Raw genomic sequence first — 26,483 nt, 5'->3', positions numbered from 1 at the left:
TAAAGAATGAAAGAAAAGTAGAGAATGATGTCTCACCAAATAGGGAATATCAAGAAAGACAAATCAAAAAGAACCAAATATAAATTCTAGAGTTGAAAATACAATAACTGAAATGAAAAACTCACTAGAAGGTTCAGCACTAGATTTGAGCTGGCAGAAAAAAGAATCAGTTAACTTGAAGATAGGTCAAATGCAATTATCCTGTCTGGGGAACAGAAAGAAAAAAGAAAGAAGAAAAATGAGCAGATCCTCATAGACCTGTGGGAAACCATCAAGCATACCAACACATGCCTAACAGGAGTCCCAGAAGAAGAGGAGAGAGAAACAGGGTGGAAGTAAATTGCCATTAAATTGAGACGGTGCTAAACTAGAAAAACAGTTCACTTCTGTGCCTCTGGAAGCATTTGACTCGGTTGTGTATAGATAGAATTTATTAACATTTTTCTCAAAGGCCTGAGGTGATCCCAGTGAGGAGTTAAACTAATCTGGTTGTTTGTACACATTTCATTATAGTCAGAGAACCACAAGCCTTATTTTTGTGGTATAGAATTAGACTTGGTGACAGGGATCTTTGCCAACAAGGAAATGGTTCTTAGGCTGAATCACAGATTTGGGAAAACATGTTATTGAGCCTTTACTCTGTGTCAGGCACCATGTGAAGTGCTTCATATGCATTATCTCATTTAATCTTCAAAAGAAACCCATGAACTAGGTGTTCAACTGCTCCATTTTATACCTGAAAAAACTGAGGCTCTGATTGAGCTCCTTGTCCGTAATTAGACAGCTAGCAAGCAACAGAGCTTAGATATAAACTTCTGTCTGTCTGAGATCAAAGCCTATCTTCCTAACCACCGCACCATTTCGCCTTCCCGTGCAGAAAGGAGCCTCTTGGAGACAGAGCCAGGGGTCTGTTTTCAGCCTCACTCGACTGAGTAGCCACTGGGTCTATCTAGCAGGGGTGGTAGTGGTGTATGTCCTTCCTCAGATTCAGTCCTCAGACCAATGGCCTTTCTTCTGAGATGAGGGTCTGGAGTTCTGGGGTTTAGAAGCAGGACCTATACCTACACAGACCGGCCATCTTTGGGACTTGGGGATGGTGAGGTTTCATCCGTAGTGCGTCTCTCTAAGGGTTACAGGTCATGTAAAGGCAGTGTTTGGCACTCAGTCCACCTAAGAATCCCTGCTTTCTTCTCCCACTATATCTTTGCTCCAGATTAAAAATGCACACACAACCAAAAAAACCCTCTATAAATTCAACTAAATCCTTTGAGACCTCCCAGAATTCCTCCCACCTTCCATGCAGTTTCAGGTTGAGCTTTGAAGAGGGAAACGGTTCACAGTTTATATATACACACATATAACCATGTAGTGCATATGTACATTATATAGTACATATGATGTTCCTACTTTCCTCTGAATTATAAACACTTAAGAGCATGTAGTTGGGAATCAAGCAGTTGATAGTGTTTCATGGAGGTATTTGCTGGATCTGGGTGGACATGTTTTGGAGTAAGAGCCTTGACTGGGGGACCCGTGAGTTCAGAGTTGGTGCATAAGGAATATAAGGTCTAAGTTTTAGTGTCAGCTCTGCTAATTACTGAGTGTACCACCTTCACCCATCCTGTGCCCATCGTGTGCCTCTCTAAGAACCACCCCTCAGAAAAGAGTAATAACATTTGCTTCCCATTGGAGTTCCCTGGATGGAAATGAAAGCTTTTAAAGTAATTGTGAATCAAAACACTGTGTGCAGCCACAATGCTGTTGTGTTGGTAAACTTGCCCATTTCCTACAGTCTTTTTGTTTTTTTGAATGAACTAGATTTCCACACGTAGGGAGTAGCTCTCGTGCAGCTGGTGGGATGTCCAGTATTGTACTGGTAGTGACTTTCCAAGTGCTTCTCCAAGCTGCTGAGTCAGCTGCCCCGAGCTAAGGTGCGGTGATACAGTAAAGGCTTTGGAGGAATTCCAGTGCCGCTGCCTTTTCCCCATGGGCTTCTGGCCACACTCTTAGAGGTAGGTTTCAGACATAAATTAAGGGCCACCCGGCTAAGTTGGAATTTCAGATCCACAACAAATTCTTTTTTAGTATAAACATGTCCCACAACTATTTGAAGCATTCTTATGCTGAAATTCAAATTTAATTGGGTGTGCTGTTTGTTTTTGTTTTTTTCCTAAATCTAGCAGCCCAATTTAGAGGGAAGGAGGTGCAGAGGCTGGGTTTGTGCTTGATGTTGCTGAAATATCACAGGAATGAGAAACTACCGCCGCCTCTAGCAAAATACCCTCCCTATTCTAACATGGCACCGCAGGAAGACACAGGGCTGGAAGCAGATTCTCAGTGGGTCCACCAGAGCCTGGGGCTGGGCAGGTCCTGTGGTGAGCGTCAGCCACGGGGCGTGGGGTGGGGTGAAGTAAGGACCTTTCTTTGGCTCCTCCTCGGATCTCCAGGCCTTGCTTTCACATGGCTTCCCTAACGTCTTTGCATTGATGACGAACGCCTGCCCGTGGTAAACAGATTGGTGAAAGGCTCCTCTTCTGGAGAGTGGCCTCCAAGGGATTACTCTTCCCTGTCATCCCCCAGCCTTGCCTCCAGCTATGCTTCTGAAGAATCTGTGCAGTGTTGGGCATCTGAATTCAGAGCCTCAACATGTGTCCTGAGGACACCTTTCCTTTCCTTGGGGCTCTCAAAGGCTTTACACTGCCCGACCTGGGCAGGGGCTTTGTGCCCCCTCAAGATGCTGGCTTCAGGGTGGGTATAAGATCCTTCTGGGATTCCCTGGAGCTTTGCCGAGGTCAGGCTGGCCCTTTAAAAAGAGGGTTTCCTACAAGTTCAGAAAGGACAAAAGGGAAATGAACACAGAGTAACCAGAACCCAGAGATGGGATCTGGGATCAGTGTTTCCCACGCTGGCCTGATGATAGAGTCCCCTGGGGTGCTGGGTGGCGTGTGCCTCGATTCCTGCCTCTCTTCTGGAAAGTCAAATTCAGATAGTCTGGTCCGGGCCTGGGAATCTGCTTTTCACAAGCATTCCTGGAGATTCTGGTTTGCAGCAGGGTTGAGAACCTCTAAAGTAGGTGTGCTATGGGTGATTCTCTTGAAGCCCCTTCCCATCCCAGCTGCCTCCATGTTAACCCCAGCCTCTGACAGCCTGGACCTGGTCTGTGATCTTCCTATGCCCAAGGCCATTTATCCCCAAGTTTAAGAAATGCCAAGGGTTTTTGTTGTGTTGTTGTTAAAATGCGGATTCCTAGCCCCAATCCAGGGGAATCAGATTTAGTTGGTCCAGGGTGCAGCCCAGGAATCTGCATTTTTAGACTCTGAGGCTTTCTAATGCCAGTGGTTTCTAAATGCCACCACCCTTTGAAAAAAATTAGTCTTGACACAGGAGAGAAACTCAGAGTGATGACAAGTCAGTCCCTTCTGCCTTCCTAAAGCTCACCCCCTCAGTGACCTGCACTTCTCCCAGGTGGCTGATACCAGGGGTGACCAGGCCTTTCAGGGGCCATCACATTTCCTCACCTGGCAGGCTTACCTTGTTGGGGTTGATCATACCCGAATATAACACAGTCACCTGCATTCCTGTAAGAGGTACTTATGCACAGGGCAGAGCACACATTTCATTCCTGCCCTTCAGTGTGGACACCGGAACCTTTGGTTTGGGCAGTGGAGAGGACTTGTGCCGTTTAACTGTGTCTGGCAACCTTTGGCAGTATGGGAGGGACATCTAGATTCAAGAGTGATTCAGAATTTCTAATTCCTTTAAGGTTGGACTGTAGAAAGAATTGGAAAGAATGGTAGCCTTCCAGGGTGAACCCCTGCTCCCCTCCACATCCTCCCTACCTTAGCCCTGATTCCTTCTCCTGTCTGGCTGGGAGCAGGGGATGGTTACTGGTAAACCAAACTAGTCTAGCAGAGCCAGTAGGTCTCAAACTTTGAGGCTTATCAGAGTTACCTGGAGGGCTTGTTCAAACACAGATTGCCTGAGGAACCCCACTCCCAGTGTCTACAGCAGGAGGTCTGGGTGGGGTCAGGATTTGCATTTCTAACAAGCTGCCGGGGATGCTGATCTGGAAGTGATTTCTCTAAACCTTTAAGCCTCACAAAGCTGCTCAGCCTCTATAGCCTGGGTTAGCCTGATCAGGACTGTTTCTCCACATTTTTCAGGGTCAGGAAAGTGCTGGTGTTTGAAGTGGGGTTTTTTTCTCCCAGTCCTCCTGGATTTCGCAGTTTCCTGAGGATTCTGCCCTCCTCGTTCATTCCAGGTGGGCACAAGCTGAGCTTGACCTCGTGTATGCCCAGGCCCCTGGCCCTGTTAGGCTGAGGGGCAGGAAGGGGGCTGAGTTCATCCTCCTCCCTGCACGCTTCTCCCCGACACCCGCCCGCATTTTAGGAATGTGTCTCCTTGTGGGCTGTCTTGACCCAGGAATGGAGTTTCCGAGTGGCTGGGTGTGTGGTATGAAGGTGAGGCCGGTATGCTTGTTGGGTGAGAAGTTGCCGAGAGTCTCAGAGTCCTCCTGACCATGAATGTGGCAGTTGCAGTCACAGTTGGTGACACCTCTGGGTTTGCCGACTGACTGTGGCCCTGTGCCCCTCAGGAGGTGGCATTGAGCTCAACCTTGTTGCATCCCTGAGGTGACCTGGCTGGGAGAGGCTGGGGCACGAAATTGCCAGTAACCTGAGCTGGGGAAATCATTGAGGATCAGTTCTGTAAGGTTATGAAATCAAAGGTTTAAGATGGAGGACCTGGAGTCCATACAGTCTGGGTTTGAATCGAACCCTGCCTCTTACTACCCGTGCAATGGTGGGAAGGGCAAACCAAACTCCCTTCCCCATTTTGCAGGAGAATATGACCTTCACTTAACTTTGTATCTCATTCCTCCAGGAACCTGACAAAGGGAGTAAGTCAACTGCATTTAGGCAACACATTGCTTCTGATAAGAATGACCTATTGTGATATAAATGACTGCAAGTGAGCTGGGCGATCTTCTTACCCCTGTTGGGAAGCCATTCTTTGTGCTTCTCTTTCCACTGGCCTCTCCTTTATGGAGATCCTGGTAGCTATGCCTGTGGATGAGTCACAAGCAATAGTGGCTCCTGGGAAGGGTTAAGCCAGGGTGGGTGCCATACCACCTTTCTCTGTGTTGAGCTGTCACCTCGGGGGCAAAAGAGAATAGCTTCTGAATGGCTGTATGGACTGGGGTTCTGTGGACTGGCTCCGGTGAAGAGGAGCTCCCGAGGCCGCCCTGTCTATGAACTGTGTCCTCTCTTACATGCTGCTAAGTGGACCTAATGCCAGGTGTGCCAGTGGTAGTTGTGTGAGCCTCAAAATTAGTCAAAATTAAAAAGACTCCTGGTGGGCCTTCCAGAGTAACCTCTGTATTTGTTTTTAAAATCTGTGTGCATTTTTCTTACCTACAAAATGGGAATGAGAATATTAGCTACTTTCTAGGATTGTTATGAGGATTGTAAGGTGTTTAGAAAAGTGCCTAGTACATAAGTGTATGCTACTGCCATCACCACCACCATCACCACCACCATTACCATCATCACCACCGTCACCACTACCACCAGCACCATCACCACCATCATCATCACCATCATTATGAAGGGAGGGCAGAAGGCCCTTCTCCTTTGGATCAGTTTCAGTCTCATCTTAGTTACTAAGTCACTGTATGGCTTTTGACAAATAACCTCATCTTCTAAGGACAGATTCTTACAGTATATGCTAGGTGCCCCATTTATTTCTTGGATGAATCAATAAATTAGGAGAGTCAACTAAATGCTCTTTAGGGTCCTTTATGGTTTTGAATATAAGATTTTGTGTGATGTTGAATCTGAGAAAAAAGTTGGAGGGATGTGGAAAGAGGTGAGAATCTACCTGCAGAGGGAGTGTTGTCAGGGGTCAGAGGTCTGGAGCATTCTGGTGAGAGGACAGGTCATCAGGAGGAGGTGGAAGGGGTCCAGTACTTCTGCTGGCCCCTTAGGTCAGGCCAGCGCTTAAGAGGAATGTAGATGGCTCTGACTTGGGAGTAATACTTTCTGGAGCCTGTGTTTCCAGGACAGGGATAAAGGGATGAGAGGGCAGTGGTGTGTGGCTAAGAAGAGGTTCAAATGGTTAGTTTTGGTTGTTTTGGAGTATTTCTTCTTGAAACACTACCTCCAGTGGCAACAAGGATGAGGATTTCTTTTTTTTTTTTTTTTTTAATTTTTCTAGATTATACTCCATTTAAAGTCATTAGAGAGTGCTTGGGTTTTTGTTTTTTTTTTAAGATAGTAGTCATGTTTTCTTTTTAAAATTTATTTACTTATTTATTTATTTTTGGCTGTGTTGGGTCTTTCGTTTCTGTGCGAGGGCTTTCTCTAGTTGTGGCAAGCGAGGGCCACTCTTCATCGTGGTGCGCAGGCCTCTCACTATCGTGGCCTCCCTTGTTGCGGAGCACAGGCTCCAGATGCGCAGGCTCAGTAGTTGTGGCTCACGGGCCTAGTCGCTCCGCGGCAAGTGGGATCTTCCCAGACCAGGGCTCGAACCCGTGTCCCCTGCACTGGCAGGCGGATTCTCAACCACTGCACCACCAGGGAAGCCCAAGGATGAGGATTTCTGACCTCCCTCACCACTGTGGGGAGTAGCCCGCAATGGCCCCAACAGGAGAATGACCCTAATGCTGTGTTTCTCCCTCCCTCCTTCAGGTCTGAATGCTGGTGCTTTTTATGCCTTGTCCACTCTGCTGAATCGCATGGTGATCTTGCACTACCCGGTAAGGGTGTTCCCTAAGCTTGCTGGGCCCTGAGAGAAGGAGGTTTCTGGTCTGTCTGGGCAGGAGCTGGGGTGGCAGCGTGGTATGGTGTGTGCTTCTGAGATTTGGAGGGAGGCGGCCCTGGGTCTCAGCCCCAGCTCCGGTGGTCCTTAGCTGTGTAATAAGCTGGTTAGTGCCTTGAGCTCTCATTCTCTTTTCTGTAAAGGAAGCCTAATTACTTACTGAAAGATTGATTTTAGGATTAGAAAGTAAATAATAAGGTTTATATATGTAAAGCGCATAGCATGGTGCCTGGCAACACAGTAGGTAAACATATATACACATAGAATCACATATGAAATAAACTTAGCTGTGAAATACGGGCAAGATTTAATTTTAAAGTCTTATTTGCTCAGCAGAAAGCATGTTTTAAATGTTTCCAGAACCTGCGAGGGCTGGATACTGGGAATGGGACACTGAGTATCCTGGAGTCGGGATCCCGGGTCCAGCCCTCTTCTGAAAGGTTGAGGGTCTCACGCTTGTGGGAGGGGTGAGCCATCGTGGCTGAGCGTTCCAGTGTTGGAGGTTGACAGGTCTGAGTTCACATCCTGCCTCTGCTCTTACTAAAGGCCTCATGACCTTGGGCTAGTAGGTTAATTTCACTGTGCCTCAGTGTCTTCATCTGTAAAATGGAGAATATTGATTAACCTTCTGGTGGGGAATTAGGAGAATTAAATGAGATGATGCTATAAAATCCTGGCTTTGAATAAACGCTCAAAAATATATAATTATTATCTTCCTATCTCTTCAAAAGTGATAACTGAAAAAACCTAAGTATGGAATGTTTGGATATACATAATTCAGTTTTTCCATCTGTGAAACGGGAATAATGATAAAGGTTTGCTATAAGGTTTACATTTAAAGAAATCCATCTAAAAGTGGTTTCTAAGGACAGAATTTGGTTCACCCCAGCATCTAGTGTAATGCACACACATCCAGGGTTATATTATGTTGGGAGGAGCAATTATTCTAGGATTCTCTCTCCACTGGCAGCTTCTTACAGGCCATCTTGTCCTGATACTTTCTGAGAATTGGCTCTAATGAAGCCGGAGTTACTTGCCTTTGCCCCTTTGCCCTCTGCTGACTGCACCCTGTCAGATATCTTGTCCCATCACTGAGCAGTCACTGGGGCTGTGGTTTCCCCAGGGCGAAGAAGTGAATGCTGGAAGAATCGGCCTGACCATCGTCATTTCAGGAATGCTTGGGGCTATGATCTCAGGTATCTGGCTGGATAGGACCAAAACCTACAAGTAAGTGACTCTTCCTCTTGGACTGAATCGGGGACCCTTGTCTTGAAATGACATATTCATTAGCAACACGGCTCCAAAGATGTGGGTTTGGTAGCTGGGGGTCTGAGTGGTCAAGTGGGGAGTTCAAATGTATCTTCTCTGAGCCTCAGTTTCCCCATTTATAAAATGAGGGAAGCAATGCCTGCCCTGTGGGGATCGTAGGAAGGTTAGAGATAAGGGACATGAGGCCTGTCAGAGTTCCATCCCCCAAGTAGCTTGTGGAAGGAGCAGAGGAAGGAGAAAATAAATGTGGAAAAGCATCAACAGTTGGACAGTTCGTGGAAACTCCACAGAGTGGGGACGAGGAGGTGGTTCCCCTGCCCTGTTCCCATAGCTCCCCCGTGGAGCCCATGGGGTTAACCAAGGTGCTCTGTGCTTCCAACAATTTACAGTGTGTTATTTTGCAATTGCTTCCACTTCATTGGTAAGTATTACGACATGCTTTAGTCCTGATTGCCCAGTGCATTTCTAATAGCCACGAAGATTTTAGTGGATGTCAGGCTAATCCAGGACGCTTACTAAAAATACAGATTCCTGGGCCCCACCCTCATGGATGCCAATTCAGTAGGGGAATCTGCATTTATAAAAATCAACCCGGATGCCTCAATTCAGTAGCCAGCCTTGGGGAAAATGCTCTGGAAACAGAGGCCCAACTTGTGTCTTTCTTGTGCTCCGCATGCACTGGGCACTCAATTAATGCTGGCCAGTAGGGCAGCTGCCAGGCCAGAGTTGTCCTGCTCTGGGGCCGATCAACATTCTGGGCTGCTTTGTCAAGGCCTCCAAAGTTCCCAGTGTCTGGAGGCAACAGACAGTGGCAGACCTGTTCTCTGCCACACAGATCCGCTTGTGAGGCTCTGGTCAGACCAGGGCTCTCTCTGTCTGCCTTTGTCAAAGGCCACCCCTGGGGATGTGGCTGCCTGGCTTGACACGACGAGGAGCCCAGCTGGGCTTAATTACTGCTGGTGGAGCTGGGCTGCCGCCTCGTCTTTGCCATATGTCAGTTGTTTGCTTTGGGCAGTGAGGACTGGCCACTCCCGAACCAGGGCACAGCAGCGTCCCCTTTTCTGGGCTTGCTGTGTGGCAAGAGAAGGGAGGGATTGGAATGTTGCCTGGGCGGGGATGTGGGCAGCCAGATGATTCAGGTGAACTAGAAAATATGGTGAAAATACAGGGAAAGGTCTGGGGAGGACACTGCAGAATCCTGCTGCCACCAGTTCCTAGTGTCACTTGATGTCTGCATCCTGCAGTCAGCATGGGACAGTCTTCTCCCTGCTCTACTACTTAGGCAGAGAAAGGGTGAGAGAGCTCTGTCATCTGGTCATTTTGGTGCCAGTTTCCTTTTCCCTGAGCCTCCCAGATTTGTCCTGTTTGGTTTGGAGGCTGGAAATTGGATGGTCAGGTCCCTTTATCTCTGGCTGAGACTACAGTTTTGTAGACAGGCTAGTGGTTTAAGAAGAAGCTATATGTAAACAAATATGGGAAAGATGAGCTTGTGGGGTCAGTGAGGGAGATGGGTGTCCTTGGAGTTGGGTTCTGCAGAGGGGGAGGGACTGGATGTGGGGAGCAGGGGGAGGAGGGATGAAGCTCCTCTGCCCTCAGCAGCTGCTTTGAGGACCCAGGAGGGAAGGGCATCCTTCAGAGGCTGTTGGTCTTTTCCAAAGATGCAGCCCCATCCTGTGTTAGTATTCCTGTGTGTGGGAGTAGAGGGAGCACAGGTTTCAAATCCAACCTCTGGGTTCGAATCTTAGCTGTGCACTTCCTGGGCAGGTGACTTTGGACAAGTAACTTGACTGGTCTGAGCTCAGTTTCCTCATCTGTCATATTAGGAAGAGTCATACATCTCTTTTTTTCCTACCAGTTTTATTGAGATATAATTGACATACAGCATTGTATAAGTTTGAGGTATACAGCATAATGATTTGATTTACATACATCATGAAATGATTGTCGTGATAAGTTTAGTGAACATCCATCATCATATATAGATACAAAATTAAAGAAATAGAAAAAAAATTTCATGATGAGGACCCTTAGGATTTACTCTCAACAACTTGCGTGTATAACATACAGCAGTGTTCATTATATTTATCGTATAGTACATTACATCCCTAGTACTTACTTACAACTGGAAGTTTGTACATTTTGACTGCTTTCTTCCAATTCTCCCTCCCCCTACCCCATCCCCACCTCTGGTAACCACAAATCTGGTCTCTTTTTCTATGAGTTTTTCTATGAGTTTGCATGCTTGTTTGTGTTTGAAGTATTATTGACCTACTACACTATGTTAGTTCCTATACACAACATAGTGATTTGATGTTTCTATACATTTCAAAATGATCCCCAAGATAAATCTAATTTGGATCTGTCACCATACAAAGAGATTACATAGTTATTGACTGTATTCCCCACACCATACATTTCATTCCTTTGACTCATTTATTTTCTAACTGAAAGTTTGTACCTCTTAATCTCTCTCACCTGTTTCTTTCCTCTCCCCCATTCCTTCCCCTCTGACAACCATCTGTTTGTTCTCTGTATCTGTGACTCTGTTTCTGTTTTGTTTGTTCATTTGTTTTGCTGTTTAGATTCCACATATAAATGATATTATATAGTATTTGTCTTTCTCTGTCTAAATTATTTCACTTAGCATAATATCATCTAGGTCCATACATGTCGTTGCAAATGGCAAGATTTCATTCTTTTTTATGGCTGAAATATATGTATATGTACCACATCTTCTTTATCCATTTGTCTGTTGATGGGCACTTAGGTTGCTTCCATATCTTGGCTATTGTACATAATGCTACAGTGAATATAGGGGTAGTACATATATCTTTTTGAATTAGTGTTTTTATTTTCTTGGGATAAATGCTCAGGAGTGAAATTGCTGGATCATCTGGGTGTTCTATTTTAAAATTTTTCTGAGGAATCGCCGTCCTGTTTTCCATAGTGGCTGCACCAATTTATATTCCCACCAGCAGTTCACGAGGGTTCCCTTTTTCATGTACTTGTTGGCCATCTGTATGTCTTCTTTGGGAAAATGTCAATTCAGATTCTCTGCCCCCTTTTTAATTGGGTTGTTTGTTTTTTGATGTTGAGTTGTATTAGTTCTTTGTATATCTTGGATATTAACCCCTTATCAGATATGTCTTCTCCCATTCAATAGCTGGCCTTTTAATTTTGTTGATAGTTTCCTTTGCTGTGCAAAAGCTTTTTAGTTTGAAGTAGTCCCATTTGTTTGTTTTTTGCTTCTCTTTCCCTTGCCTGAGGAGATATATCAAAAAAAATTACTAAGACTGATGTCAAACACTATACTGCCTATATTTTCTTCTAGAATTTTTGTGGTTTCAGGTCTTAAATTTAAGTCTAATCCATTTTGACTTTATTTTTCTGCATGGTGTGAGAGAGTAGTTGAGTTTGATTCTTTTGTGTATAGCCGTCCAGTTTTCCCAACACCATTTATTGAAGAGTCTGTCTTTTCCTCATTGTATGTTCTTGCCTCCTTTGTCATAGGTTAATTGCTCACATAAATGTGCGTTCATTTTTGAAACGCTATTCAGTTCCATTGATCTGTGTGTCTGTTTTTTGCCAGTACCATACTATTTTGATTACTATAGCTTTGTAGTATAGTTTGAAATCTGGGCAAACTGATACTTCTAGTTTTGTTCTACTTCCTTAAGATTGTTTTGGCTATTTGGGGTCTTTTGTATTTACATACAAATTTTAGAATTATTTGTTCTAATTCTGTGAAAAATTTCATTAGTGTTTTGATAGGAATTGCATTGAATCTGCTGATTGCCTTGGATTAGGTTGTTTGAGATTTTTTTTTTTTTGTTTCCTGAGACAGGCTTGTGTCACTATAAACTTGCTTCTTAGAACTGCTTTTCCTGTGTCCCATATATTTTATTATTTAATTAATTAATTAATTAATTTTTTTGACTTGAAATATTCTTTATTTTGTAAACATCTGTGTTTAAAATAGATGAACCCTGCTCACAATTCATATCCTCGACCCAAGACACAGCACACAAAGTTCACAGGGAGATGGTGGGGCTCAGGAGCAGGTGGAGTGCCTGGGGCTGTGCCGAGTCTCAAGACAACAGGTGCAAAGGTGGTGAGGAGTCAACAGGCAGGCACACCTGCTCAACAGTCTGGCACACCTGCTCAACAGTCTAAGGCCAGGTCCCAGGCTACCTCCGGGACTGGAGAAGTTTAGGGGTGAGAGGCTGACTCTGGTACCTCATGAGCATAGCTGCACCCTAAAATCCCAACCCCTCTCCTGCCCCATACCTCTCCCCAGCTGTGGCCCTTATGGATGGGGCTTCTCAGGCCATAGAATCCTAACCCCAAGTTTTCCCTTCCAGAACCCCTAGGGTACAGTAAAAATATAGTCCCTCTTCCCTGAGGGGGCTAGGAGAGAAAGGCAATGGTGCTCGGCCAGATCTTCAGGGAAAGCAGCGACACTGACCACAGGTTGGAGCCAATGGCCAGTATAACTTCCCCTCCCTCGAGTCCCTGGCTGAGGGCACACTGAGAGTTGGCACTGCTGACCTCCCCACCCCAGAGTGATGCTGCAATTTCTAACACCTGAGGAGTTAGTCCTCAAGGAAACATCCTCAGCTGTGGTCATGACTTCGTCCTAAAGAGTCAGCTCTTTACATTTCTCATTAGCCGACAATTTATAACTATTCCTGCCTTCCTTTTCCTTCCACTACGATAACTCATCCCCCATTCCTTCATCCTGAGCTACCCTCTCCTGCTCTCTCCTGATTTGATAAGAGTCAGAAGGAAAGGTTTGGTGATTTCATCCCCCAACCTTTTTTTCAGAAGAGTAAGGAAGTGGGGCTCTTAATTCTTCACATGTGTGTGTCCTGGATTTTAGTCTTTAATTAGTGAATGTTCGATGCCTAGTTTTGTTTTCACTCCAGTGCCAGCCATGCAATGCAGCTTAAGACTGATCCTCCTCCCTAGGCTTCTCCCATCTTGGGAAGGTGGGGAGGAACGCTACTAGGGCTGGTAACTGACTTGTTCCCTCCTTAAAGGGTCTCCTGCAAACTACTCTTGGACCATATGGGGTTAAAGAAACTGCTTCCTGAAACAAAGGGCCCTGGAGGAGGGAGTCCGCTTCCCTCCACCTGTAGCCACAGTGCAGTTGGCAAACCCTCAAGCCTCTGAGTCAGGAGCTAGAGGAACAAGATGAGCTCTTGGTCTTGAAGGCTGAAGGGAATAGCACCAAGCATTCCTACCCAGGGCTTGCCTGCTTTTTGCCCATGAGCTCCCTGCCCTTCTCCCACAAACTTTGGGTCTCGGGAAAGCCTTGAGAGCTGAAGGCTGGGCTCGGTGAAAGACCACCAGCATGGTTCTGTCACCTCTCACCTGCCAGGGTGGTGGGGAGATGCCCATCTTACATAAGAAATGGAAGATTGCTTTGGCTATTTGGGGTCTTTTGTGTTTCCATACAAATTGTGAAATTTTTTGTTCTAGTTCTGTGAAAAATGCCAGTGGTAATTTGGTAGGGATTGCATTGAATCTGTAGATTGCTTTGGGTAGTATAGTCATTTTCACAGTGTTGATTCTTCCAATCCAAGAACGTGGTATATCTCTCCATCTGTTTGTATCATCTTTAATTTCTTTCATCAGTGTCTTACAGTTTTCTGCATACAGGTCTTTTGTCTCCTTAGGTAGGTTTATTCCTAGGTATTTTATTCTTTTTGTTGCAATGGTAAGTGGGAGTGTTTCCTTAATTTCTCTTTCAGATTTTTCATCATTAGTGTATAGGAATGCAAGAGACTTCTGTGCATTAATTTTGTATCCTGCTACTTTACCAAATTCATTGATTAGCTCTAGTAGAACTACCGTATGACACAGCAATCCCACTACTGGGCATATACCCTGAGAAAACCATAATTCAAAAAGAGTCATGTACCACTATGTTCATTGCAGCTCTATTTACAATAGCCAGGACATGGAAGCAACCTAAGTGTCCATTGACAGATGAATGGATAAAGAAGATGTGGCACATATATACAACGGAATATTACTCAGCCATAAAAAGAAACAAAACTGAGTTGTTTGTAGTGAGGTGGATGGACCTAGAGTCTGTCATACAGAGTGAAGTAAGTCAGAAAGAAAAAAACAAATACCATATGCTAACACATATATATGGAATCTAAAAAAAAAAAAAAAAAAAAAAAGATGGTCATGAGGAACCTAGAGGCAGGATGGGAATAAAGACACAGACCTACTAGAGAATGGACTTGAGGACACGGGGAAGGGGAAGGTCAAGCTGGGACAAAGTGAGAGAATGGCATGGACATATATACACTACCAAATGTAAAACCGATAGCTAGTGGGAAGCAGCTGCATAGCACAGGGAGATCAGCTCAGTGCTTTGTGAGAACCTAGAGGGGTAGGAAGGAGGGAGACACAAGAGGGAAGAGATATGAGGATATATGTATATGTATAGCTAATTCACTTTGTTATAAAGCAGAAACTAACACACCATTGTAAAGCAATTATACTCCAATAAAGATGTTAAAAAAAAAAAAAAAGAAAATGAAATGGAAGATGGGGCCCAGGAATTCCTGCTGCTGCTGAATTCCCCTCTGCTTTGCAAACTGCTGTCCCGGCTCTTAACCTGATATATAGGAGCTGGCTCTTCATTTCCAAACACTCCCCTTCCTGGAGTGTGTGGTTGGCCCCAGGGCTCTCCTTGCCCTGCAGTGCCCTCAGGCCTTGGTCCACATCTTTAAATTCGGGGGCAGGGAGAAATAGTGTACACGCTGCAGGGCAGGTAGAGAATGAAGGTTACTTCTTATCCCTGCCACCCCTCATCATTTTTTTTTCTTCTCTGAAGCTCAGTTCCCTCAAGAGGCAGGAGGGCAGGCAGCCAAGTGCAGTGGAAGCTGGGGATGGGGGTGGGGGGAGGTGTAGGACAGCCCCAGGCGTGGGGACCACCAGTTTGGGCTTTCCTTCCTCTCTTGCCGTTCCTCTTTCCTCGGTCACTGGGGAGGCAGGCCCATGGCACAAGAGGGGGCGGTGGGGAGGAGAGGACGGGAAGAATTTCCCACAAAGCAGGGTGGGGCTTCTCCCGGAGCAGAGCAGGGAACGTGCCCCTGAGCCTGAGTCCATTCCCTCGTCCCGGCAAAGAGGGAGGCATTGAAAGGTGCTGTACCAGCAGCCACACGGGACACGTGGAGGGGGGGAGGGCTTTGATAGGAACACAGCTGAGGGGAAGGGACAGAAAGAGAGGTGTGAAGAAGCGAGGAGAAGCGGAGAGGAGACCAGATGCACTGAGAGAGAAGGAACCTACAGTGGCTTTGACTCCGGACTGGGCCATCTTCTGGGACCTCGGGGTAGTGAGGCGGTGCTCGTAGCACATCAGGGGCTCGAGGCAGGCCTGTGGCTGGGGAAACAGGCTGGAGGGGGCCATCCCGGGGGGGGGAGGGGGGGAGGGCGGGGGAAGGGGGGCGAGGCTGCTCCTCGGAGCCAGGCAGGGGGAGGAGCAGCGGCCGAGATTCCACAGGGTCACCGGAAGGAGAAGAGAAGCAGGGCAAAGCCCAGGCTCCCTGTGTGCCCGCAGCCCTCCTGCGGGGAGAGGGGACTGTGCGGGGCGGGGGTGCTCCACGCAAGATGCTCAGCACCAGCAGGTTTTCGAAGAGTTCTCCGGGCCCTCGGGTTTGCCCTCATCCTCCTCCAGCTCCGCCAAGGCCAACTCATCGTTGGCGCGTGTCCGCAGACCTTCCAGCTCCTTCCTGTGGGCCTGCAGCACCAGCTCCGTCAGGCGCGTGAAGGACTCTTTAATGTTGAGGCTGGTGCAGGCACTTGCTTCATAGAAGTCCATGCCATACTCTTCAGCCAGCTGCTGCCCTTGCTCTCTTCCCACCTGCCGTTTCTGCTCTTCATCAGCCTTATTCCCTGTAAGGATCTTCTGGACACCTTCTGGTGCATTGTCATCCACATCACTGACCCACTTCATGATGTGCTGGTAAGAGCGCTCACTGCTAATGTCGCAGACTAAAAACATTCCCTGGGCCCGTCGATAGTACTGCTTTGTGATGGTCTGCTATCTCTCCTGCCCCGCTGTGTCCCAAATCTGTATCCGCACTTTGATGCCATCTACCTCTATGGTCTTCATCTTAAAGTCAACACCGATGGTGGAGATGTGCGAGAAGTGGAACTCGTTGTCGGTGAAGCCGCGCGGCAGGCAGGTCTTGCCTACCCCAGAGTCCCCAAGTCCTCGATCAGCAGCAGCTGGAACAGCGCATCGTACTGCTTCGCCGTGGCTGGGCCGGAGGGGCCGGGGGCTGTGGGCCGGCGGGCGGGAGGGCGGGCGGCGGGCTCGTCCTGGCTCGGCCGGGCCATCGCGACGCGCGCCCCACCCTCCTCCTCGAGAATGGCGCCGGCGGCGAGAAGGAAGCGGGGCCGGCTCGCACCGCCTCGCCGCCGCTCGCTCGGTGCCAGGAATATATTTTATATTGTGTTTTTTGTTAGTTTATCTCCAGGTGTTTTTAAAATTTCTTCTTTGATTTCTTCGGTGACCTGATGGTTGTTTAGTAGATAAATGTTTAGCCTCCGCGTGTTTGTGTTTTTGGCACTTTTTGTAGTTGACTTCTGATCTCATAGTTTTGTGATTAGAAGAGATGCTTGATATGATTTCAGTTTTCTTAAATTAGTCGTACTTTTCTTGCATGGCTTTTGCAAGGGTTGAATGAAATAATAAATGCATGTAAAGCACTTAGCAGAATCCCTGGCATCCAGTAAATGCAGTGTTAGTTTCACATAACCACAGTACACACCTGCTGGCAACCCCTCTGTGTTTCTGGCTTCAGCAGAGATGAGTGAAGGCTTTGAGCTTTCATAGTCTGAGTTCCCACGTTCGTGGCCAGAGCGCAGAAAGATGTGCAGAGTCCCTGCCCTCAGTCAGTAGGACAGAGAGGGATGCAGGTCCCAGTGCAGGAGTCAGGGCCACAGCAGAGTCCTGAGTGGGCAACATGGGGGGAGAGGTGTGGGGAAGGGCACAAGCAGGGTGAGCCAGAAACAGAAACCAGTAGGTTGCTGAGGGTCCTTCTGAGGGACCAACAAGGGGAAATGCAACTGGGAGTGGGCGGAGCTTTCTCCCCTCGGCTTTGGAGTCAAGGACTTAGTTCAGGGCTGGAGAATGTTCTCTCTTAGTTGCCACTGTCAGGAGCAGAGTAGTTCAGATTCAGCAGGAAAAACGGTGCTGGACGGGTGCAGGTGGCAACAGGAAGAACTCAAGGATGACAGAGACTCTCACAGCCAGGGCTCTGCCCAGCATTGTCCTGGGGTCTGGGGGCAAAGCAGACAAGCAGAACGGGCTTCTGGGGTCGTCTGCATGCCACTGCCGCCTGACCACAGCTGTTGTGTGTCCCATTTGTTTTTTCAGTGGGGGAGGAGGAGAGGAAAGGGTTATGCCTTCTTGCTTGTGGGTAGGACGTGACAAGTCCAGGTACAGCGTGATCTTGTTGAGAGGGTTTTGCAGGAGAACACACGTGCCGCAAGATGACTTCATACTGTCCTGGTCTTACCCTTTGTAGCTCTGAACACAGTGTGATCATTGGTCCAATGTCCATCAACCTCATGGACAGAAAATTCTATGAGAGCAAATAGCTCAAAGAAGTGGGCTTGGCATGCAGTAGGTGCCCAGTAGATAGAAGGTGGGACGGAGGGAGAGAGAGAGGAAGGAAGGAGGGAGGGAAGGAAGGAAGGAATGGAAGGAAGGGAGGGAGAGAGGGAGGGAAAGATCCTGTTAAAGTCCGCAGTATATGACTCAACTTCGTTGCCTCTGCTTGTAGGGAGACAACTTTGGTGGTCTACATCATGGCTCTGGTGGGCATGGTGGTTTACACGTTGACCTTGAACCTGGGACACCTGTGGGTAGTGTTCATCACGGCTGGTGCAATGGGGTAAGTTTCACCTCTAACCTGCTTAACTGGAAAGCTCCACCCATGGTTCCTGAGCTGCCAACATCCTAGGAAGCAATAGGTATCCCTCTGCTGCCTTCTCACTGACCTCCTGAAATGCGGAAATGGTGGCCAGAGGTCAGATTCACTTGTAACACTTCGAAAGGCCACCTGGGGCTTCCAGGCCCATCCATGCTGTTGGGATGGACTGTGTCCTTCACAGATCTCTGGGAGGCTAGGAAATGTATGGAGTCTTTATTAGCTCTGCCTGGGACAACATGGCCTCAGAGAAAGTACACAGGGCTGGGAATCAGAAAGTGTGGGTCCTGATTTCAGTTTTGCTGTTGACTATCTATTAGACCACAGGCACCTCCCTTAATCACTCTGAGACTCAGTTTCTTCATCTATAATTTAAGATGAGTGGCCTGCCTTGTGGAGTTGTTGGAAAGAATGACAGAGATAGCGGATGTGAAAGCAGCAGGAAGTGTGGTGCAGGTGTAAGAGATCAGAGCTGGAATTTTCTAGACTTGTATGAGAAAGTGTAGGAAATGATACCTCTTCCACAGGGGTCTCTACTCAGCTTCACCTCCCACTTATTTTCCTGTGGGCGGTACGTGTGTGTGTGTGTGTGTGTGTGTGTGTGTGTGTTTGTGTGTGTGTAATGGCTGCATAGGGGATGGCCTGATTTTCAAGGGCCTGGCATGTCTTGATGGAAAGAAAGAGAATAGGAAAAGGAGTTGTAGGGCAGGAGATAGGCTCCCTTTTCTCCTTGTTCCGGAAGTTCTCCATCACCTTGTTTCTGTGATCTGGGCTTCAGCTTCTTTATGACTGGCTACCTCCCGCTGGGATTTGAGTTTGCTGTGGAGCTGACATACCCAGAATCAGAAGGCATATCGTCTGGCCTCCTCAACATGTCTGCCCAGGTAGGCCTCTCATTTCGTGGTGGCCCTAGAGCCGTGGCTCTTTGTTCCCTGCTGGGCTTGTCCGGTGCAGACACTACATTATGGCAGCTCAGCTCCCCTGTGGGCTGGTTGGCTGGGCCCTTGTTTCCAGTCTTCTCTTTGCCTTTGCAGGTATTCGGGATCATCTTCACCATCTCCCAGGGCCAGATTATCGACAACTATGGAACCAGGCCTGGGAACATCTTCCTGTGTGTGTTCCTCACCCTTGGAGCCGTCCTCACTGGTGAGTCAGGGCCTCAGGACAACATGATGCTCTGACTGCTCATGGGTTTAGGCTGTTGGCAGTTTGGCACCCAGTGCCTTGATTGATCATACAATTGGGGGTTCATGTGCAGTGGGGCAGACGAGAGGGCTTGTTAGGAAGTCTTTGGGGAGGCATTAGCATATTTCGGTGGAATGAGCTTGGGTTTTGGCCCCAAAAGACCCTTGTTTGAATCCTATACTGTGACACCGACCTCCATAGCTGTTTGACCTTGGGCAAGTGGACCCACTTCTGGGAGCCCCACTTTCCTAATCCGTAGACTGGGGATTGTTGTGAGGATTGGAGCAATGTGTGCAAACTCCCTGCAAATATCAGGGATCTATAAATGAAGGGCAGTGTCATCACTGGCTTCTGCCTGTCAGGGACAGCAGTGGTCCCCAGGCTTATCAAGTTGGTTGACTGAACCTCCAGATCCCTGGAATATCTGAAGGAGGTGGGATACCTGTGGCCCTTAGGAGAGTGAGGGCTCCCTCTCGTGGATGAACGTGACCATTGCTCTGCTTGATAACTGTCTCTTTTGCCCTTCCTTCTGCAATCCTGGACCTCAGCGTTCATTCGGGCAGATCTCCGGAGGCAGAAAGCAAACAAAGAAACTCTTGAGAATGTGAGTACGTTGGGAGCTGCTGGGCTGAGATCTGGGTCCCGGCTTTGCTGAGACTGCGGCAGCAGGGGTGGGGAGGCTCCCAGAGTGACGGGTGGCTATGAGAGCAATTCAGCATCACGCATGTGGAGACAGAGAGTTTCCTTGGGAGCTGCCTCAGCCCTGCTTTTCTGCTGCCCTGTCTGGGCTCTGCTCCCGCTTCCTTCCCTTCTCCTGGCCTCCCTGCTCTGGTCCCCGGAGCTCCTCACTGTGTCACAGGCTGTTGAGCAGCACCCACCCCTGGATCCTGAGACACGTCCTCAGGCCCTGGGTCCTCTCCTTTCAGCCTGGGGTTGGTGACTGGAGAGGAAAGGTGGCCACCTGGGGCCCCCATTCTGTCATGGCGGTGGTGGCCTCGAGACAGTGGCCCTCTTGGCACGTGACAGCCCCCCAGGCAGTGCCATGGGATAGAGGGATCGGGGCCAATGGGTTGCCATCAGGGCTCTAAAAGGACAAGTCAGGAAGCAGGAGTTGATGGTGATGGAAGGGGAGAGGACCAGGAGTTTGATCTAGAACAGAAAAGTGTTTCCCATAGGTCTTAATTGGCTGGGAAGTATTTTAACCAAAGTGTTAGGTGTCAAATCTGAGCCAGGATGAAAGGAATTTCAGCTCTAAGAGCGTAGTAGGATTTTCTTCAAAAACAGAACAAAACACCCAAAACTTATTACAGAGGTAATACATATTCTGTAAAAAAATACAGAAAGGTGTACAAAATTTAAAAGTCATCCTGTAATAGCATCAGCTAGAGATGGGATGCTGTTTTTTTGCATTTTCTTATGCATATCTGTGTCCACATATGATATATACATATAGATATACGTATGTATTTTTTCAACAAAAGTGGAATCTTGTTCTATGTGCCTTTTTACTTGTTGCGAGTGCTTTATCAGGTCATTAGTCTCTTACAACATACTTTTAATGACTGCACAGTGTTCTAATGACCGCACATGGATAAACATGATTTGTTTAACAGTTTTCCTGTCCGGGAACATTAAGGTTGTTTCTGATTGTTGTTATAAATGATACTGGGATTAATGTCCTGGAGCTGAATCTTTGGACATGTTCTTAAGCACAGTATTTCCCCGAGAAATGGATCAGTGGTCATGCCCATTTTTAAGCTTTGATGTGTATTGCCAGACTGTCCTCTAGAAAGGTACTGTCAACGCTACCAATGCTCACTGCTCTCGCAGTGTATGAGGCCAACACTGAGTGTTTATCATTTTTTAAATTCTCTGCCAATTTTCTAAGGCAAAAATGTTATCTGAAAGAGGTACATGTAGCGCTTTAAGAATATGTGTTGGCAGATGGATGCTAATCTTTAGTTCCTTACTGTTTGTCCTCTGATCTCACACTCTGGGGTTGGCAGGTAGCAGCAGGGAACAGGTGGAGGGAGGTGGCTGGGACTGGACATTCAGCGGGGACACAGGGAAAGCCTGAGACAGGAGTGTTATTCTCAGCAGCCTGTGAGAACTGTGGCATCACCACTGTGGAGATGGGTTTGCCCCTGTGCCATGGATGAGGAAACATGTGATTCGGGACACTTTGGCGAATATATCCTGAGCCTGGGGAAATGGTGACCGTGATAACAGGATAGGTTTCTCGTGAAAAGGTTTCAATTTGAAATGTGACGCCTTGTGTCAAGTGATATGTGATTTTGCTATGTTTACTTTATAATCTGTATTTCCCTGGGCAGATAAAGGCAAACAGAAGAAAGTAAAGGTCACCTATAGTCCTAGCGCCCAGAGATAACCTAGTAACATTTCGTCATTTCCCAGTGTATTTTCTATGAATATGCTTGTGCACATTGGGTTTTCTACCCTGATTGTTTCTTTACTAGGGCTTGACAACCTTTCTACACCATTGCACCCCCAAAACCCCACATCTACCTATACACATTTCCATTTCCTCTTGTTTGCTATTTAGGTTGTTCCCGTATTTCACAGCCAGATCCTTGTCCACGAGGACCAGGTTTGTTAATCCAGGATGGAGGTGTTGGCTCGTCTGAATGGACTATGGGAAATAGCACCGAGTAGGACCAGGAGGCCAGTCCGGTGCCAGTCCGGTGCTGTCAGTGTCCTGGATACTCACTGTGTGTCTCTGCACCTCCCTTGCATCTGGGGGAGCCTGGTGTGATGGGGGGTCAGAGTCATGCTGGGCTAATGCCCAGGGAAGCCAGCGCTGTCAGAGGGCATCCCTGCAAGGGCTGTCATTTGACACTCCGAGGTGGTGGGTGTAAGTGGGACCTGCGAACTGTCACAGGGATTCACTCTCAGCTCCAGGTGAACGCAGGGCAGGCAGCGCATCTGGCCAGAGCTGCTCTTTCTTTTTTTTGTTTTAACATCTTTATTGGAGTATAATTGCTTTGCATTGGTGTGCTAGTTTCTGCTTTATAACAAAGTGAATCAGCTATACATATACATATATCCCCATATCTCCTCCCTCTTGAGCCTCCCTCCCACCCTCCCTATCCCACCCCTCCAGGTGGTCACAAAGCACCGAGCTGATCTCCCTGTGCTATGGGGCTGCTTCCCACTAGCTATCTGTTTTACGTTTGGTAGTGTATATATGTCCATGCCGCTCTCTCACTTTGTCCCAGCTTACCCTTTCCCTCCCCGTGTTCTCAAGTCCATTCTCTACATCTGCGTCTTTATTCCTGTCCTGCCCCTAGGTTCTTTTTTTTTTTTTTTTTAGGTTCCACATATATGTGTTAGCATATGGTATTTGCTTTTCTCTTTCAGAGCTGCTCTTTCTAATCAGTGAAGTGTGTCATTTTGGTAGAAGGAGCCAGAACTTCTGGCTGGGGGGTCATGACTGACCTTCACGGCAACAGTCTGCATTTGGGTTTCCATTCTTCTTCCAGTTAGTAGTTCTTGGCCACAGAGGCACTAAGCCCTGTTTGATTGTGATTTCAAGGTGATGGCTCTGGAAGAGGCAGGAGCGTGTGCATGAGTGTGTCAGAGAGAGGAGACAGCCTGAGTGGCTGAAGTCGGCTGCTGGCTGCCTGAGTGAGGGCTTCTCAGGGCTGAGGCCGAGCTGGTGCCAAAAAGTTAGCAAGATGGAGAACAGGAAGCTGGATCTGCCGCTGTTATCTCTGCTACAGGCTGCCCTGAGAGTGTCCTTGGAGAGGGAGTGCCATATGTCCAGCTGACGTGCCCTGGAGGTGCTCCTCCAGCCTCGATGGTGGGGGCTGTGTGGGGCGGGGCCTGTGCACGAGGCCTTGTTGGGAACTGGATGAGCCCCTGATGGAAGAAGCCAAGTGTTCCTAAAACGGTAGACAAATGCCCAAGTTGGCCGCTGGCACCTAGGGGCCTCACAGAATAATTTTCATGTATAAATCCCACCCAGCTAACAAGTGTGACCCAGAAATTCTTCTAATCCTGTGCCATTCGCCCCCAAGAAAACTGAAGACAAACTGACCCAAAGTCTCTTTTTCTATGCGGAAATTATATATACATTATTTTCAGCCCCAGAGTTGACATATGCCATTAAGCATCCTGCCTTTATAACAGTTCTCTGCTGCATCTGTTCCACGCACACGGTAACAGTATTCCTCATCCTGGGGCTGCCCCTGACCGGGGGTGGTCAGCAGTCCTGAGGGAGGTGCAGACCTGGCCCGTTGCACAGCCGCCTGGGGGTCCGTCCAGCTGGGCTGAGGCTGTCAGAAGGGGGAGGAGGGTGAGCGGAACTCAGTGGCACTCGCAGTGAGGTGGCCCGTGGTGGCTGTGGTGTCACAGAAAGCTGCCTTTTTGTTCTTCCTTTGATCCTGTCGTGATGGTGTGTGTGTCTGGGGAGCACACTTGTGGCCGGGCCGGAGCTTCTGTTCCTGTTCCCTTTGTCGCTGTCAGGGGTGCCGAGTGCCTGGGACTCTGGTTTTCCCCGCGGATTACAGACCCACTGGCAGGCAGATGCTCCGGTCGGGATGGAGTCCCTGCCTCTTCACCCCAAGGGCTGCCCACTTGTTTGCCTTGTAGAAACCTGCGGAGGAGGAGGAGGAGGAGGAGGAGGAGGAGAGCAAAACCAGCAAAGCCCCCACTAGTGTACTGGAGGAGCAACTCTGAGAGAGAAAGGTGGTGGGACTCAGGGAACACGGACCACGCCCACCTCTTCAGCCAGCACAGCTCTCCCTGCCAGCACCATGGGCTTCCCCGGAGCAGCTTTTGGAGGGAACCAGGGGGCATAGCTGGGGCTTGGACAGCAGTGCCTCCGCCTGGAACCCACCGCAGAGCTGGTGTCGTCTGCCTGGGGGAGACTGCAGTTTTCACCACGTGCCGATCGGCTCCCCGCCCCTCCCCACCTAGGTCTGGCAGCTGGTGGGCGGGGGCAGAGGGAATCCTGGAGTCAGTCCTGGCCGGCTGCCTTGCCTTCCCTCCACCCCATCCCGCGGGAGAGAGCCTGCCAATTATCACGGAAAGCAAGCTTACTCCGGAGGTTAACTTTTTCTAGTGTCTTCAGACCCTTAGGAGCCCAATTCTAAGGGGCGGCAGCTGCTCTGGACGAGGGTCATTCTTGGGCCACCAGACTGACCGCTAACGTTCGGAGGGAGAGAAAACACCATCAGGACAAACCCCTCAGGACTCTGGGACCAGGTTCTCCCGGCTCATGTTGGCGTCTGTCTCCAAACCCTCTTTCCCAAGAGCTGATCAAACCAAACATCAGTAAACTTGACAAAAACTTTGCTGTGGCTGTGAAGGAGAAGCCGATTTCAGAGAGTTGACCTTCTCAGGATGTGAGGGTGCTTACGAACTTGGGGACTCTGGTCCTCAAATGATTTAGGAATGGAAAGGTTCTTTTCTAAAATAGATGTCCTGGCCTAGGGCCTTGTGTGTGTGTCACTGTCACCTCTGCTGCTGTCATCTGGACGCTGCCCACGTGTTCTCCAGACGGAGGGCAAGCCCAGCCAACTAACTGCCTGTACCCTTTAGTGAAAACCAACCTGGATACCTTCCCCCCTGCGAACTCCAGCACGCTTCTGAGAGATGAAAGGGGCAGCAGGTGGCCACTGAACGGGACTCGGGTCTGCTGGGTTAGATAAGTGCATTCCATCTCTGATGGGGACAGTATTTGCATCCCCACCTCTCCCCTCACCCCCTTCTTTAATAGCAATAATTTTTTCTCAGATGTTCTGAATTTAAAGAGATTCCCTTTCAATCAGCCCTAGCTGACCTCTCCTGCTTTGCCTGCTGTCTGGCTCTACCCATGGGCTTGGGTAGTATTTCCAAAAATAAGATGTTTTGGTCATTTCTCCTGTGCGTTGAGTTCCGTGATCATGACCCCTATGCTGCCCCGGCCTCAGCATATTGCAGCAGCCTGTGTGGCAGCGGTGCTGGGGTACTTGAGCCACTGCCCAAGGGGAGCCAAGTGTGTGTGTCTGTGTGTGTGTGTGTGTCTGTGTCTCTGTGTGTGTCTGTGTGTACAGATATTCTGTACATAATAAAAGAAGTTCACACTTCTGGTGGGAGGACTGAGGTAGGGGTGGAGGGGAGGTGGAGAGTGATGGCGCCTTTTTGATAAAGAGTGTTTACTCTTCAGTCCCTTAAAATGTATCAACAAAATGTTTACTGAAACCATTGATTTATTTAAAAAACATAATTAGTATTTTCTACTTGTTAATGTCAGATATTTTAAGGCAATAAAAGATTCTCCATGTGGTCTGCCTTGTCATTTATTGGGGCAGAGATGGCTTTGGTGGCGGGAGCGGGCTGGAGGGGCAGGGGCTCGGGGTAGAGGAGGAGCTCCTGTGGGCTCCGTACCCTGGAAGGTGGTCTTCTGCTGACACAGATACTGCAATCCTAGTGGGTGAGTTTTAAAAGATAAGGCTGCAGAGGTGACAGCTGGCCTTTGTGGGGGACTGCAGCTCGACGTCTGACATGTGACTGGGACTGCTTTCCCTACAGCATCCACGCGCAGGGGGTTCACCTGAGTGTGCCTGCTGCCCAGAGAGCCCACTGTGGTTTCTGGCTCTGCCTCAAAGGGTGGCTGGAATGTTTGTTCTATAATCAGAGCAGTCACTCACCAGGTCGTACTGGCCGGAATCCAGTTTTGTCATTTGCAGTTCTTCTGAATCGTCCCCCTTCCTGCCACTCTTCCCTTTGAGACTGCATTTACCTTATGTGTGTTACGTGAGTGGGCTGCAACGATCAGTTTCCTGGACATTTCTTCTTTAGAGAGTTGCACTGTGTCTGTGGCATTCTGGCTCCGTATCTGTTAGCAGTTCTTAGGTGGAGAGACAACATTATGATTCCACTTTAAACCACCTGGGAAGGGAGCCAAGCCTGGGCTGTCGTCAGAGAAATCTTATACTCATAGTGTCTGCCAAATACTCTGTATCATTTCTTTAGATCCTTCGGGATCTTGTCTTTATTTATCTGGAATCATGTTTCTGTGGTGCATGCCTAGAGGATCCACATCATCTTATGCTTTCATTCATTCCTTTCTTAGGTGGGCTCCCTGTGGACCTCCACTCAAATGTTAACTCTCTGTAAGATCATTCCTTTTCTTACTGCCTCCTACAATAGCTGGTAAGGGAAAGATGGTTCGTACCACTGAGCTATTTTTCCAGGTGGGGACATGAGGCCTGGAATCGTAACAACCACTTTTGGCACCATAATCATCAT

The 26,483-nt window shown here is 48.2% G+C and overlaps 1 protein-coding gene, 1 long non-coding RNA gene and 1 pseudogene across 4 annotated transcripts in view; 1 reads left to right on the top strand and 2 right to left on the bottom strand.

The window, feature by feature from the left end:
* Window positions 1-25,518, top strand: part of FLVCR2 (FLVCR choline and putative heme transporter 2) — a 64,926-nt gene extending 39,408 nt beyond the window's left edge. The window contains exons 4-11 of one of the 2 annotated variants that reach the window (XM_082387542.1): window positions 6,687-6,754; window positions 7,940-8,043; window positions 17,898-18,008; window positions 18,823-18,928; window positions 19,079-19,190; window positions 19,778-19,833; window positions 21,793-21,837; window positions 23,841-25,518. In XM_082387542.1, coding sequence (XP_082243668.1) covers window positions 6,687-6,754; window positions 7,940-8,043; window positions 17,898-18,008; window positions 18,823-18,928; window positions 19,079-19,190; window positions 19,778-19,833; window positions 21,793-21,837; window positions 23,841-23,927 — 689 coding nt within the window. In that variant the 3' untranslated portion in view covers window positions 23,928-25,518. The remainder of the gene's footprint in view (window positions 1-6,686; window positions 6,755-7,939; window positions 8,044-17,897; window positions 18,009-18,822; window positions 18,929-19,078; window positions 19,191-19,777; window positions 19,834-21,792; window positions 21,838-23,840) is intronic. The other variant, XM_082387543.1, reaches the window with a different exon arrangement.
* LOC309626636 overlaps window positions 1-26,483 on the bottom strand; it is a 1,318,538-nt gene that overhangs the window by 143,122 nt on the left and 1,148,933 nt on the right. The window lies entirely within an intron of this gene.
* Window positions 15,581-16,387, bottom strand: LOC309626625 (ras-related protein Rab-15 pseudogene; annotated as a pseudogene). Its single transcript has one exon. The product of its transcript is annotated as a ras-related protein Rab-15 pseudogene (transcript).

This window comes from Balaenoptera borealis, assembly GCF_965194805.1.
Source record: "Balaenoptera borealis genome assembly, chromosome: 3".
NCBI lineage: Eukaryota > Metazoa > Chordata > Mammalia > Artiodactyla > Balaenopteridae > Balaenoptera > Balaenoptera borealis.
The sequence above is the reverse complement of the archived record's forward strand: the minus strand, read 5'-3'. Positions and strand labels throughout refer to the sequence as shown.